This window comes from Leptodactylus fuscus, chromosome 8 (assembly GCF_031893055.1).
Source record: "Leptodactylus fuscus isolate aLepFus1 chromosome 8, aLepFus1.hap2, whole genome shotgun sequence".
Lineage (NCBI taxonomy): Eukaryota > Metazoa > Chordata > Amphibia > Anura > Leptodactylidae > Leptodactylus > Leptodactylus fuscus.
In genome coordinates this window covers 63,683,751-63,699,850 of record NC_134272.1, presented here as the reverse complement: position 1 = coordinate 63,699,850, position 16,100 = coordinate 63,683,751, and the positions used below count along the sequence as shown (strand labels likewise).

Genomic DNA, 16,100 nt, shown 5'->3' with positions numbered 1-16,100 from the left:
TGTCCCTCCATCTCTGCCCCCAGATTCATGTCCCCTCCATCTCTGCCCCCAGATTCATGTCCCCACATCTCTGCCCCCAGTTTCATGTCCACTCCATCTCTGCCCCCAGATTCATGTCCCTCCATATCTGCCCCCAGATTCATGTCCCCTCCATCTCTGCCCCCAGATTCATGTCCCACATCTCTGCCCCCAGATTCATGTCCCACATCTCTGCCCCCAGATTCCTGTCCCTCCATCTCTGCCCCCAGATTCATGTCCCCCATCTCTGCCCCCAGATTCATGTCCTCTCCATCTCTGCCCCCAGTGTCATGCCGTCCTCTCCTTCATCTGCCCCCAGATTCACGTTCCACCTCCACATTAAACTTACCTTCTCCTCCGCTCCCTCGCCGCTCTCTGCCCGCCTCTCTTGCTGACACATGCGGCATCTCCTCGCTTCGCTGCTGCCGCCGGCTCCTGGCTTGTACATCGCGTCTACAAGCCAGGAGCTGGCGGCAGCGGCGAAGCGAGGAGCTGACACAGGTTAGCTCCTCGCTTCAGCCACATGTGTCAGCGAGAGAGAGACGCAGCGGCGAAGCGAGCACGCGAGCAGCTTCAGCCGCATATGTCAGGGAGAGAGGCGGGCAGCGGCGAAGCGAGGAGCTGATCTGTGTCAGCTCCTTGCTTCAGCCGCATATGTGTTCAACTCAGATCTGCGTCCTCTGGACGCAGATCTGAGTTGAAATCGGGACATACCTCCCTCCAACCGGGACCGCGGGACATGTTACCCAAATCGTGACTGTCCCGCGGAAATCGGGACGGTTGGGAGGTATGTTTAATGTGGCCTGTCATTACTATAACGGACAGGTGTCACTAATATATATATATATATATATATATATATATATATATATATATATATATATATATATATATATATATATATATATGTAGATAACTAGATAGGGCACTTTACACTACAGATGTATATGTGGCCCAGTATTATGAGGCAGCACTGAGCACCACACAGCACACACAACAACACGAGTCAGCATTGAGTGTAAATCTTGAAGGGAGCCGCTAGAGGGCGCTCTGGCGTCCCGATGACATCTTATTTTCTGTTTGCCTGGTAGAGATGCATGCTGGGAAATGTAGTCAGACGCGGCATGCCGGGTAATGTAGTTCTAATCTGCAGCAGCCTGGCTTGTGAGTGTGGAAGGGACATTGTAAAACGTGTGACACAAGAGGAAGGCTACATGCTGTGACTGCGCTCCACATTGCGGCTGTGACTGACGGGCAGCTGTACACAGGTACCTGCAGGTGTGTGTGTGTGTGGGGGGAAGCACATGGCAGGGGGTCGGTCACTAGTACTGTCATGTGCTGCTACTGCTACTACTACTACGTTATGTTATGTGGATGCACAGACAATGGCATCTCTATAGGACTGCTGATACCTGTGCCATGTGGAGTGTTTCATGACCACAGTCACATGATACAGTTGCAATGCGATTTTGTATACTAAGGTCACATGATGCAACTTATATGCAGTTTGTTTTCCTATGTTTTCCCCATGTGAGCCTGGCCTGGCAGTGTCACGCATGTGCTGTGTAGCTTACATGTGCATATACATCACAGGTTTCCTGGGCTTGGACTACTGCCCTGTAATATTGTGGCCAGGTCAGGTACTGCACAGCTATAGGGATGGTGCTGTATGGGGACCGGTCACGTCAGGTCACTACCCCTAGGCTAAAAGCAATTTCAGCAGCGCGTAGAACTCCATGTTAGTCTATGGGACAGTGACATGACAGCTCCTGACATACACTAATCTACTACACGAATCAATGACTAGTCAGAGCCGCAGGCTGGAGATGGGCGGATGTCAGGATGCCGCTACATGGCGTGGGTATTGAATCCCAAAATCAAATGTTTAGATCTTGCCACACTTCGGCACACCTGACCCACATGAGGACGGAGATAAGCGGCTGCCAGGTACCATTGTGGATACTTATTACCTAAGGGAACAAAGGACCACTAAGGTAAAAGACAAACTGCAGACAGTTGGATACCAAAGACATGAGATTGTAATCTACAATTTTGTGTCCATTGGAGAATCATCACAGATTTCCTTCTGTATCATGGACTGCTGCACAAACAGTGAATTATGTTGCATAGGTTTGCAAAACCATGGTGGCTTTTTTTGCAAATGTAGTGACACACATGCTCTTAGGGCTAGTTCACACGTGAATTACGTGTGGCTTATTTTCCTCCGGAAAAAAACCCCAAAAACAGCTCCAAAAAAACGCTGCAAGGTCCAAAAAACACGGTTTCGGTTGCTTTTTTTTTTGCAAAAAAAAAAACTAGGCGTTTTCCGCCTCCCATTCACTTCTATTTCCTGAAAAAAAAGCTAGCAGTCTACATAGACCACCATTGTATAGAGGCGGATTTTGAGGCGAAATCTGCCATCAAAATCAGCCTCCATAGCCCTGTGTGAACTAGCCCTTAGGGTTGTGTCTTGTACTGCCACTTAGCTGTTAGGCTAGGGCCATACAATGACATTAACCATATCCCTGTCACCCGACCAAGGATCGCCAAGTCGCCCTGTGACTACTACACGAATGTCTATGAATGGAGTTGCATTATGACCCGTGGTGTGCTGCGACTTCGACTGCTAGAGCTCACACAATATTTCACTTGAGCTTACAGTTGTGGCACAATAAGGGTTGCAATGTGACTCTATTCACTAACATTAGTGAAACCGTTGCAGGGTGACTTGGTGATTTGTGGTTGTGCGAGGGGAGTTGCAGCCAAAGTCACCATGTAGCCCTACAATTAAAGTGAATTGGCTAGGTTGCAATACCACAGGCAACCTGAAGATGATGTGTAGCGCTCTTTTTGGGGAGAAAGCAGTCATGGTTTTGTAATTTTGACCCATACAATGGGTCAAGTTTTTTTGGTTTTTTTGCAGGTTTTGCTGAATTTTTTGAGCCAAAGCTAAGACTAGATTTAGCAGAGGAGAGAAGTATAAGAAGTTCCTTTTATTTCGCTTTCCTTTTCATGCCCCTCTTGGCTTTGGTTCAAAAAAACAAAAGCAAAACTGCTACAATAAATTCTGTATTGTGTAAATTTGACAGTCTTCACCGATATCTCAGTTTGGGAGATATTTGGGTGACATGTGAGTCTGACAAAGGGGAGAAGTTAGGCATGGGGGTCACAGTTAGGAAGATAAGATTGCAAAGAATAGGTGTATATGATAGGGATGGATATGTGGACAACAGGAGGGTTGGAGTAACGCTGACAGCCATGAACAAAGGCAAAAAACAAAATCAGGTGAGAGGTCACAAGACCAAATCTGTGACTGTACATCATAGCCTGGTGACTGTGACTGGCACTCACATCTATATAACTATATAATGCAGAGGTAGACGCTGCAAAGTCAGATTAGATCCAACAGGTAAGATACGTAGCAGCAGACGCCTGGCACCCCAGGAGTGACCCCAAGGCGGTGCGGGTGTTATTCGGGTTATTAAGGGTAACGGCCGCAGATGGCCTAGTCCAGGGTACTGTATACTGGCACTACGTGGATTGCTGGCAGCTGATGTTTGCTTTATCACAGATAGTTTCTTCCTAATTTCCCTTTCGTTCTGTTTTGTGCGCTTAAAGGGAACTTTTCACTTAGTACATGTTGTCCGATCCCCAATTCAAAATCTGTACATTGTTCCCAGCTACAATCTGTCATTGATAGCACCGATCTCCTTTATGGGCTCCTAAGACTGTTGGACCTGGGTATGGCTGACCCCCTCTAAAGTTATAACCCAGAAACCAAGGCGGCTTCTCCACAGGTGTCTCCAAGAATCCTACTTAGTTTCTCTGCTGCCTGGCTGAACTTACTTTTTAACATTTCTCTTTTTGTCATCCCACAAGGTATAATATTAAGATGGATCCAGACTGTGAAAACAAAGAGAAGCTCGAACCTCCAGAGGAGCAGGAGGAACATGAAACTGCTGTAGAAGATACGCCATCACCTGCTGAGGAGCTGCCAGCACCCACCGAGGAGCTCAAAGGATGGAAGTTTCTGCTCTTTTACCTATGCTTTTATGGCTTCATGACTCAGTTGCGCCCAGGAGAGAGCTTTATAACGCCATTCCTACTCAGTCCGGAAATGAATTTCACCAAAGAGCAGGTAGGGAATCCATAGCGACATAGTAGGGGTGAAAACGTACAAAGTACATTGTGAGTCCTATATGGGACTCACAATCTACATAAAAAAAATACATATTAGGTAAGGAGCCAATATTGGCAGCTTAGCTATTGCACATTTAATGTGTTTGGACACATTTGCTCTACATTTTTTGGGTCAGTTGTGTTTTTTTTGCAAAGTGTTTTAAAAATTTGTGCCGGTTTTTACAAGCTCAAAAATTGCAGTGTGCATCTATGTAAAGGGTTTGTGGGTTTTGTTTTTTTTTTTCATGCTTTTGATATTGATGAACTTACCCTTAGGAAAGCTCTTCCTTACTAGATGGGGTCCCGCACCCAGCTGTTCTTAGTAGGTACTAGAACTACACAAAGGACCAAGCCAAGATCAGACAGCTCAGTCCACTGTGTAGTAGTTGTGCCAGGTTACTGCAGATCAGCACCTGTTCAGCCATGATGTGTGGCCACTATGTAGCCCTATAGTGAAGAGGGAGTAGTGACGTACACGTTATATCACGTAGTTATGGACAGTTTGGCCTAATTCATATAACAGAGTGTGCAGGGTGATGCTCCTTCAAGGGAGCATCCTGTGGTCTGTTCTGTTTCAATGAACATAGAGAAGGTCCTAACCTGCCCCATGTCATCAGAACAGCCCCCATAGAGGTGAGAACATCACAGAATGCACTCTGAGTGTTATATCCCACAGCACACCCAGTTGTATACAGGGGCCTTAGAAGAGGATGTCCTGAATGGGCATTTTTCTTCTGATAACCCTTAGACAACAAACCTTTGGTCAGCAGTGATATATGGCGGGGCTGCCGCCTGTCACTTGTCTTGTGCTCCATAATGCACAATGAGTAATCGCTTTCCTCCTGTAATAAATTGGTTTTGAGCTTGTACATAGGGATTGTCACACACGCTTTACTTAGTGAGGAATGTAGTAAGCAGCAAACTGCTGTGAAAGCATGTGAACTGTAACCTTTGGCCATTCCTTAAACCCAGACTTCAGTCATCTCACCACCTGCGTATTAGTTTAAGACTCAGAACTAGCTGTTTGTTAAAGGGAACCTGCTAGATGAAAATTGTAAGGTTGTATCAAAGAAATTCCCTTAAGACTGAGCCCACTCGAGCAGGTTTTCTGGGCCTGCGTCCAACTTGATGCGTTACATGTGGGTTTGCTACATGTTGTTCTGTGTATTCACTGCAGGTTTCAGCCTCTAATGTTGAAGCGATGAATTCTGCATTACCCTTGTTTTTCACGCAGTTGGGGTTTTCGAAGCCCCATCTATATGGATTGTACTGCAGTGGCGCTGGCAGGCCAAAGCATTGACTCCGACTCCGACTCCTCTACTTTCCTCAGCCCCAGTCTGACTTTGACTCTTCACATATGGCAGACAGCCTTGGTCAGAAGGAAGCTGCAAAGCTTCCCTATATCACAAAAAAAACAATGCCTGAATTCCTATTAAAATAAATGTGTAACGAACTATACATCCAATTAATTATGCAATATTAATAATTTTATAATGTAATAATAATACTGAATCATTTTTATTTTGTAACATTTTTCTGACTCCAACTCCACTCCAAACTGGCCATTAGGCTACTGGTCCATTGTAGAATAATACGCGCAGAAATGCTGCTATTTCCAAAGATGTAGCATTTTTCGAAATCGCAGCATGAAAATTATATCCATACGGATTTGTTGATGGTTTCAATATTGCTATAAATGAAACAGAAAAAGAAAGTCGATAAAGGAAAACTCTACGGACTTTCTGTGAAAAGCGCTGAAGGAAAAATCACTATGTGTTTCCACTGCAGTTTTTCCCGTAGCGACTTTTCTGCTGCACGCTACATGGGGCCTTAGCCTTTTCTGGCCCCAAGTTGATTTTTCATACTAATGACCTATCGGTATGTGATTTGTTGGGGTGTGACAACTGAACCCCACACAGATCAGCTGTTAGCGGCCAGGGAGCTCATGCTGCGCCTCTGGTCTCCAAGTAATAGGAGCGGTGCAGCAGCCTCGTCCACTTTATAGCGGTGGTTTTAGGAACTGCAGCACCGCTCCTATTACTCGAATAGAAGACTTGCTGCATCCACTAGCACCTCTGTATGCTGGAGCAGCTGAACTGTGTCATCAGTATGACAAATCAATTTTGGGCTGGACAACCCACCTTAAATTTTACCTATTCTTAAAGTAGGTCATCAATATTAGATTGGAAACTCCAAGACCTGCGGTTCCTTCACAGGTGGGTGATGTCACATTCATAGGTCACATGGCTATATTTTAGCTCTGCACCTTCAAAGTGAATGGGGCTGAGCTACAATATGAAGCACAACTGCTATGTACCATGTACACTAAGGTAAGGTACTTGGAAAGCAAAGAAGAGGTCCTAACAACACAACCACTCATGCAACAAATTGTTGGCACTGCCGTACGTTGGACCACAATTTCCTGTTGATGACCTCCCCTTAGTTAAGGTCTTCAGTATCATAGTTCTGTAAAACCCCTTTAAGTCTGCAGTGGGAGATTTTATATACTGATTCCAGCATTGAAGACCTGTTGAGGTTTCGGACTAGTCACACCTTTATATTCTGTTGCCATTATTTGGTTCCTGATGAACTGTATTTTCCTTTATCATCATTGACTCTCCAACCTTAACTTTTTTTTTTTCCTTTTGTCTTTGTAGGTTACTAATGAGATCACGCCAGTGTTGAGCTACTCGTACATGGCGGTGCTGGTGCCAGTTTTTCTTCTGACGGATTACCTGCGCTATAAACCAGTTCTGATCCTCCAGAGCCTCAGCCACATCTCTGTCTGGTTGCTCCTCATTTTTGGAAATGACGTCATTGAAATGCAGTTTATGGAGTTTTTCTATGGCATCACCATGGCGGCCCGAGTGGCATATTCTTCATACATTTTCTCACTGGTTTCTCCTGCCAGGTATCAAAGGGCAGCGGGGTTCTCCCGATCTTCTGTGCTTATGGGGGTTTTCTTTAGCTCTGTGTTAGGACAACTTTGTGTCACGGTGGCCGGTGTCCCCTATATGACTCTTAATTACATCTCGCTGGGCTTCATGATGTTTGGACTGATCCTCACTCTCTTTCTGAAACGCCCCAAGAAAAGTCTTTTCTTCAATAAAAAGGTTTCTAGGCAAGAAAATGGGATTCACCAGTCTGAGATACAAAAGATGAACCCGGAAGCCAAAGTTGGGGGATGGTGCTCAGGGTGGAAAGACTTTGTGATTGTTCGCATGGTCCTAGAACTGAAAGGAACTGTACGCCATCCCAGACTACGGATCTGGTCATTGTGGTGGATCTTCAATTCTGCCGGGTATTACCTGATGCTGTACTATGTGCAGATTCTATGGAATGAGATCTATCCCACTACAAACAACCGGAAAGTATACAATGGGGGTGTGGATGCTGCGTCTACACTTCTTGGTAAGATTCCTAGATGAAAACCTATAAAAAATGTGTCCCTTGCACAGTTTAATACATATAATTCAGCACGGTAAGTCATGGTAGCAGTGTTCTCTTCAATACATAGTAGTATGGGCGGGTTCACACGTGCGCCCCTGTGCGCTTTAGGCAATCCAGCTGGGTTTCCGTCTTCTGCCCTGAGAAACTGGACAGGGGACGGAAACCTGGCAGTCAGTTTTCAAACCCATTCAAGTGAATGGGTTTGAAAAGTGAGCGTTTTGTATCTGTCCACGGCGAAACCGTTTTTGTTTTTTTTTTAACCGAACACGAAGTCGGGCATGCAGGACTTTGCGTCTGGTTAAAAAAAAACGGTTTCGCCGCAAACAGGTACAGAACGCTCACGGGCACTCACTTTTCAAACCCATTCACTTGAATGGATTTGAAAACTGACTGCCAGGTTTCCGTCCCCTGTCCAGTTCCTCAGGGCAGAAGACGGAAACCCAGCTGGATTGCCTAAAGTGCGCACGGGCGCAGGTGTGAACCTGCCCTATAGCAGTCGCATGCCGTGTGCATTTTGATGTCTTTTCCATTTTGATATTTTGTCAAACTGTTTAAGGGACATTTCATGCTAACTTGTGGATTCCAAAAACCCTACAAAAACCGGTTGTCTCTGACGTACAATAAGACGTGTAATATTCAATTTTTTTTAATGAATGAATCATATAAATGAGTTCTGTTATCGACATTTGACATGTAAGTGACTCATAGAGTAACCCCTTTAAGATCTTTAGATGCTTCAGTTCTGTATATTGAATGTTTTATAATCTCATTTAATAATGTAGCAGTGACATGTCTCGGCCTGTAGAATTCCTACTATCTCTGCCTGGATATGCTAAGAACAAGCCACAGTGTATGGGACTGGCTATAGGTTTGCAGATTCTAAACCACCAGCATGTCCTTATGCACCAGTGGTTTAGTGTCCCACACTTGTCCATGCCACTGCTCTTGGCGCATGCGCATTATGTTGATTTAAAGTGTAACTTCCTTTTTATTATAAAACAGGCTATAACATTCCCCTTATAAATCCTCTAACTGAGCTGTTACTTGGGAAATTCCATACACAATTATATTGTAAATACACAGATCTGCAGCATTTACCAAAGTGAGACTAGTCACTTCAGATGGCTGTATCTCCGGGAATATACCACCTAGAAAAATAATAAGATGCTGCCAAGATTCGGGAATTTCAGGAATTTAAACTTAATGTACAGATTCCCTGAGAATCTCATCTTTCTTGTGATACCAGAACCATTTTTCCAGGTGTTATAAAATCAGAGATGCAGCCATTTGAAGTGACCACCCCCTTTGCTAAATCCTTCAACTCTACATACTGCATTGACTTCATGTGTACGGACAGTCTCTCCCTGGCAATGGTTGGTTAGAGCATTGCTAATGGGAACTTTACAGCCTGTTTTCTATTAAAAGTAAGTTTGATGGGCTAATAAAGTATATTATAAAAATGTTCACCACACACCTGCCAACACAGTAGCAAAAAAATAATAATAAAATGGGAGTTACACTTTAAGTATAGTTAACTTGAGCTAACTGCCTGACATGCAGCACATGCGAAGCGAGGTGTACTTGATGTTTCTGATCCTTTTGAAAGACCTGGAGCGGCGTGACTGGTAGACCTGGAGCGGCGTGACTGGTAGACCTGGGGCGGCGTGACTGGTAGACCTGGGGCGGCGTGACTGGTAGACCTGGGGCGGCGTGACTGGTAGACCTGGGGCGGCGTGACTGGTAGACCTGGGGCGGCGTGACTGGTAGACCTGGGGCGGCGTGACTGGTAGACCTGGGGCGGCGTGACTGGTAGACCTGGGGCGGCGTGACTGGTAGACCTGGGGCGGCGTGACTGGTAGACCTGGGGCGGCGTGACTGGTAGACCTGGGGCGGCGTGACTGGTAGACCTGGAGCGGCGTGACTGGTAGACCTGGGGCGGCGTGACTGGTAGACCTGGGGCGGCGTGACTGGTAGACCTGGGGCGGTAATGACTAGTAGTCCTGGATACCTGGATCGAGATGACTTATAGACCTGGATCAATATAACTGCGACAGCTGGAACGATATGAACACTAATGTTATTTCTACTTGATTTTCAGGAGCGATCACTTCGTTTGCAGCAGGATATGTTAAGATCCGCTGGAGCCTGTGGTCAGAGTTGGTTATTGGTTTGGTCACTGCTTTCCAGGCAGGACTTCTTATTCTCATGAATACAACCTCAAATATCTGGGTGTGCTATGTGGCTTATATCCTTTTCCGCAGTTCATACCAGTTCCTGGTTCCCATTGCCATGTAAGTAACTTATAGATTTTTGCTTCCTTTACCAAGTATGTTCTACACGATGATTAAAATTCAGCTTTTTTTTTTCTTTAGTTTTCAGATTGCAAGCTCTATGTCCAAAGAACTTTGTGCACTGGTGTTTGGGATGAATACTTTCTTTGCGACAATATTAAAAACGATCATTACTATTATTATTGCTGACAAGAGAGGCTTGGCCCTGTCTGTGCACCCTCAGGTAATAGATATGGATATTTCAGTAATACATGTGATGCCGGCTTCGTATTTTTGTGCAATAATCTCATCAACAACCACACAGTAGTCTTTAAGTTCTCTCTAGTGGCCCCAGGCGGCAACACGTTCTATATCAATCTACTATTTACAGCACTGATGGATGGCAATTCTCCCTGCACTTGTATAGAGCGGGGATGGGACAGAGTCCGGAGCTGAGACTGCACCATCAGCCATAGGTGTCAGCTATAAGATACTGACCCAGGGCTGCAACATCATGGATTGGTGCTGGGATCCTGAATGTTGGCATATAAAGGTTTTTTGGTTTTTTTACAATGTATTTGAGGCATTGTATAAGCTTGCTTAGTCTATAGATTATGCCCCTTCCCTGGCAGCACTAGGATTACCTTTGCAGGGGACATAGTTACATAGTTATACAGCTGCTGATGAGTTGCCAGAGTATACCTAAGGCCAGTTCTGCCATAGACATGAACCTATGTAGACCCCAATACACAATGTAGTTGTCAGGAACAGGCGTCTCTGGAAATGTTTGGCCCCTGTAAATGTATAAACAGCTGACAAATGGGCAGAATGTCCGGTTAACAGTTTGCTAGTTAATCTTTTACAACCATAGAGAAATGGCATAGTCCATTTGTTTTTTCTACATAAGTTTTTGTGAGACAGTAATACTTATGTAGAAGACTATTTTAAGCATTTTAATATTGGCAATGTTGACCGTAGTATTAAAGGGGTTGTCCAGCGGATAATACTCACCTCGCTGATACCTTCTCCTCCCCTTCTAATGGTGCTTGGATCTCCTTTTGGTCTCTACTTTCAGCTCCTGATTGATACCCAGGAAATGGCCGTTCAGCCAATCAGTGGCCACAATAGTAACTCACCTTAGCCATTGATTGGCTGAGCAGTATTTGCTGTTTGCCAAGGGGGACTAGGATGTAGAGACCAGCAGGGACCCAGGAAGTCTTTAAACGTGAGTGAGCTGAATATTGTGTACTTCTTTTTTTTTTTTTTTTTTTTATCCTTTAACCCATTCTGAGCCTTTCCCAGAAATTAAGTGCTGGGCAGGCCCCATAAAGGGAAAAGTCATTGGGAAAAGTCATTTTTAACTAATCACAACCTTGCATAGGCTTTAGAAAGTCTATTCCACACCTACCTTTAGTATGTAAATTGCCTCAGTGGTTTCTGAATGAGCCCGTTTTTATTCATATGCTAATTAGCCTCCAGCCAGCACAGGAAGTTCCCAGCAGCCTCCTCTCTGCTATTCTCTCCTATCTGTGTGTGTGTGCAAACAGGAAGCTGAGTGATCAGCAGCAGCAGCCTGTGCTGTATACACCCATAGGAGACAATAGCAAAGAGGATACACAATCAGACTTTCGGGGTGCACTGACAGGCTAATTAGCATATGAACAAAAACTGGCTCATTCAAAAACCACTGAGGCGATTTACATACTAAAGGCAGGTGTGGAATAACCTTTCTAAAGGCTATGCAAGGATGTGATTAGTTAAAAATGACTTTTAACTAACGTCTGGGGCATTATCATACAGGCCCAAAGCCTTATGGTAGCAGTAGCAGCCTGTTGCCGTACAGGCCCAAAGCCTGTGCTAGCAGTAACAGGCTGTTACTACTACCACAGGCTTTGGGCCTATATGGTAATATCCCAGACCACGTGACATCTGGGATATTACAATATAGGTCTGAAGCCGGCTAGGATTAAAATCGGATCCCGGAGAGGTGAGTAAAACTGTTTATTATTTTCTCTCACCTCCCCTGGGGCACCGATTATTATACTCGGGGCTCTGAAAAGACTTCCGAGTATAATAATAGCGGCAGTGGGATCGCGGCTGGGGCTCAGGCCTACTCACTGCCGACCTCCGTGGCCTATAGCATAAGGTGACGCGGGGGTCGGCAGTGAGCAGGCTCGGGGACAAACAAACATTAATCTCTCATACTTAACGACCTCACGCTGCTGCTCCCACTGCCGCCACTGTTCAGCTTCTCCCGCGGCTGCTCCTGCGTCTCAGTGTAGGGGGCATGATGATGCCGCCTGTGCTGAGACGCAGTAAGACGTTATCGACATATGCTGGGTGTGGGCCTGAGCTAACGTGGCCACGTCACCCGGCGTGTGTTGTGGCCGGGGGAGCGGGCCGGGACTGGAGCAGAGGCCCGCTGCAGCAAGTCAATACGGTCGAGTCAATTACCGTATTGTCTCAAGTGGTAATTTCACTGGTCCGCAGTAAAAGACATCTGTGGGAGGCTGCTGGAACAGCGCTGCTGCCGATAGGTGGTCGGTGATGCAGCCCTGTCTCCTTAAGATGTTTCCAAGGCAGAGAAGATGCTCTAGAAACATCTTGAGGTGGTCCTGGAGGCAGTGCTGCCTCACCACTCACCTATCGCTGCTCCAGCGGCCTCCCACAGATGTCTTTCACTGCGGACCAGTAATGTGACATTTTCAATTACCGTATTGACGCAAGTATAAGCCGAGGCGCACGCACAAAAACTGTGCTGAAAAACTCTGCTTATACTCAAGTATATACAGTAAGTGTCGCAATTGACCTGTTGTTATGTCTGGGTCATTATTTTCCTTTTATGTCAGATCAGAAGCAGGACCTAATAGGCCGGCCTATTAGTCCAGTCATAATACACTGCAATACCTCATAACCCTTTTCATGATATATTATAATAAAATAATTTTCCCTTTCAGAAAAATATATCATTTTGAAACAATAAAAATCAATAAATATTTGCTATATATTCATGTCTACAATGATTTGTACTATAAAACGAATGTATTTTCTATCCCATGTTATAAATATAATTAAAAAAAAAACAAAAAACTGAAAAACACCTCTCCTCGCCTACAAAAAAAATATCAAAAAGTTGCATTTATCCCATAACGGAAGCAATAAAAAGTAGAGTTCATCATGCCACAAAAAAGCCTTTAACTAACTCTGCTGATGGGGATAAATAAAAGAAAAAAGTTAAAAAAAAAAAAAAAAAAAGTCTGTGTCCCATAGGCTGTGATGTGAAAAATGTTCCCATAAGGATCTGACCATGATATATGGTATTGTAGGAAATTGTATGGTATAGTAGTAAAAGATTTACCCTATCATTTAAAGAGGACCTTTCATGGTTTGGTGCACAGGCAGTTCTATATACTGCTGGAAAGCCAACAGTGCACCGAATTCGGCGCACTGTCGGCTTTCCTGATCTGTGCCCCGGGTAAAGAGCTATCGGTCCCGGTACCGTAGTGCTTTACAGTCAGAAGGGCGTTCCTGACAGTCTGTCAGGAACGTCCTTCTCCACAGCAGCGCCTATCGCGCTATACAGTGTGAGTGGGGACGAACGCCCCCCTGCCCTCCTGATAGTGCTCATCTATGGACGAATATTGTGAACAGAGGGAGAGGGCTACGGTACCGGGACCAATAGCTCTTTACCTGGGGCACAAATCGGGAAAGACGACAGTGCGCTGAATTCAGCGCACTGTCAGCTTTCCAGCAGTATATAGAACTGCCTGTGCCTGTGCCCAAACCATGAAAGTCCTCTTTAACCATTGAATTCTCTGCTCTTTCTGTGCTGAGAAGTCAAGGGGATGGTTCTTGGAGTGGTTGACAGCTATCTATATGCACAGTCGTAGAAGGGAGGCTGTCAATCACTTACAGGACCACCTCCTTAACTTTTCAAGGATTTCTATGGGTAACATAGAAGCCATATTGAATCTTTTCCCACAAAGCTATCAATCTGCTGAGCTTCTCCTGCTCTATAACATGCCGTCTGCAGATTGTACTGCATTTTCCATGTGACAGGTTCCCTTTAAGGGCTAAGTGATGATGTGAAGATCATGCTGTTAGTTACATAAGCCATTTAGTTGTCTTACCCAGTGTTTTTATCTTCCAGTTTTATGTGTATTTTGGCTACTTCACCATTTTGGCTGTCCTGTATCTTGCCGGCGCTGCCTGGGTTATCATCAGATACAAAAAAGAAGAGCACGTTGAAGAAAATGAAGCGAACAGGACACCAGCGAGCACCGAACAGAAGGTGGTGACAGATAAGACTACTGTCGAGTCACATGCGTGAATTCAGTCCGTGGCCAAATATACTACATGACCAGTGTTCCAGTATTAGCACATACTCAGCCTGTATTGTGCACAGGATCACCGCAGTTAGGAGAAAATCTTTAGGCGTCATGAAACCTAGTTGTGCTAGTATCAGGGTACAAATTGTAAGTGGGATCACGCCCTCGTGCACTACATCGCTACGAGAGTTGCTTGTAAACAAGGTTGCATTGAGTCCGAGAAGAATGAACTGATTTTACTGAAGAGGATGAGTGCAACTTCAGAATAAGAATCTCAGGGGTTTGGCATTGCCAAAATACAGAGGGTTTTTTTGATCTTGGGTGTCTGTGAATTAAGCTCTTGTATTAGCATTCACGACAATAACTTCTCCGCCTGTCCCGTCATCACTGTGAATGACAAGAGTGGAAAACTAATAAGTTGTGTTCAGATCCGTCGTACACTCAGCGATGCCTAGCATAAATGTGAACCGCCAAGGATACTACGACAGATCTACGTATAGACTTGCACTGAGTGAGACGGTTATTCCCTATTATGTACAGTGTTAGGAGTAAGGATGGCTCACTCACTGGGTGTATAAGTGCACTTACAATTTTTATTACTGTTTGTATATAATATATAATACAAGTTGATTTGATATATGTGGTTTTGGTATAATGTGCTCTGCAAGTTGTTTGCATATTTGCTGCACCTTTGGACCAAAATAAACTCCGTAGGAAACACAACCGGTTTCATGACCATTTATAAGACCTTTTTTTTTTTTTTTGGATGCGCCGAGGGCACTGCTGAGGCCTGTGTTTGAGCTACCAGTGGTTACATGGGCATGCCAAGCATCATGATGACAGTGGTGACCCCGGGTGCATGATGTCGCAGGAGAGTGCCAGATCAGAGGCATAATTTGAGAGGGTGCAGTCACATCGTGGCCCAGGAGCCTTAGGGGGCCCTTAAGCACTGGCATCAGTATTGAGATTGCAGCTTCCATCTGGACAATAACCCAAGGAGATCCACAGATTACCCCTAACCACACTAAGGTTGATCAAACTCCTTAGCTCCTGTAACCATCAATTCAAGAATTCGCTGTAGGGATGAGGCAGGGGGGCACGGGCAAAAGATTGCATCGGGGACCACAAGACTTTAGTTGCGTCAACTGCCATTGAGGTGGTGGAGAGAACGTGCTGGACACCAGAAGGTATGAATAGTTATTTACACCTTCCCTGGGCCTCCATTATACTCTGAAGAGAAGAATATAATAATGTCAATTTCTCTATGACTTACTGTATTTTCCCACGTATAAGACGACTTTTTAACCCCAAAACTTTTCTGAAAAGTTGAGGGTCGTCTTATACGGCAGGTTTACGCTGGGGCAGGGGGTGGTGGAGCAGGACTGCAATTTTCCTGCTGCCACTGACTTCCTGCAGCGGCAGGAGTGGAGCGATGCTGCAGCTCCAGCCTCCACGGTATCCGCTGGGTATGTAAAGCTAATGGCTAATAGAAACCGGGTCTCTGCTATACGTGGAGGCCCAATGCTAATGCCCCCAAACAGAATGAATTCTAATTGCGGGCATTAAAACTCCCCCCCCCCCCCCCCAATAAAAAAAAAAGTGTAAACCCTCCCCCCCCCCCCCGGGCCAGTCCCCACCGGCCCAATAACTTTAAAGTAGCAGGCAGGCTCCTGCGCGGCGAGGTCGCAGGAGCTGACCTGTTCGGTGACAGCCAGGAGTCTAATGAAGGTTCCCAGGCCTTTCATAGCAATATTACTATCGCAGCTAGTCTATGACCGGTCACTATAGTAATGTACACTATCTCCCATAGACTGCAATACACTTGTATTGCTGTCTATGGGGACTTGAAATCAAA

The 16,100-nt window shown here is 45.3% G+C and overlaps 1 protein-coding gene across 1 annotated transcript; it reads left to right on the top strand.

The window, feature by feature from the left end:
• Window positions 1-1,124: 1,124 nt before the first annotated feature.
• On the top strand, window positions 1,125-14,958 carry SLC19A1 (solute carrier family 19 member 1). The gene is made up of 6 exons (XM_075283807.1): window positions 1,125-1,286; window positions 3,898-4,156; window positions 6,855-7,608; window positions 9,746-9,938; window positions 10,020-10,161; window positions 14,068-14,958. The coding sequence occupies exons 2-6, from the start codon at window positions 3,911-3,913 to the stop codon at window positions 14,245-14,247; spliced, it is 1,515 nt and encodes a 504-aa protein (XP_075139908.1). The 5' UTR covers window positions 1,125-1,286; window positions 3,898-3,910; the 3' UTR covers window positions 14,248-14,958.
• The last annotated feature ends 1,142 nt before the right edge of the window (window positions 14,959-16,100 follow it).

What these genes read in the sequence shown, in the direction of transcription:
- SLC19A1 (XM_075283807.1), top strand. Translation starts at nt 3,911, where the DNA reads ATGGATCCAGACTGTGAAAACAAAGAGAAGCTCGAACCTCCAGAGGAG. An exon ending in TTCCTGGTTCCCATTGCCAT is followed by an intron (nt 9,939 to 10,019) that starts GTAAGTAACTTA and finishes TTTTTTCTTTAG; the next exon opens with TTTTCAGATTGCAAGCTCTA. An exon ending in CCCTGTCTGTGCACCCTCAG is followed by an intron (nt 10,162 to 14,067) that starts GTAATAGATATG and finishes TTTATCTTCCAG; the next exon opens with TTTTATGTGTATTTTGGCTA.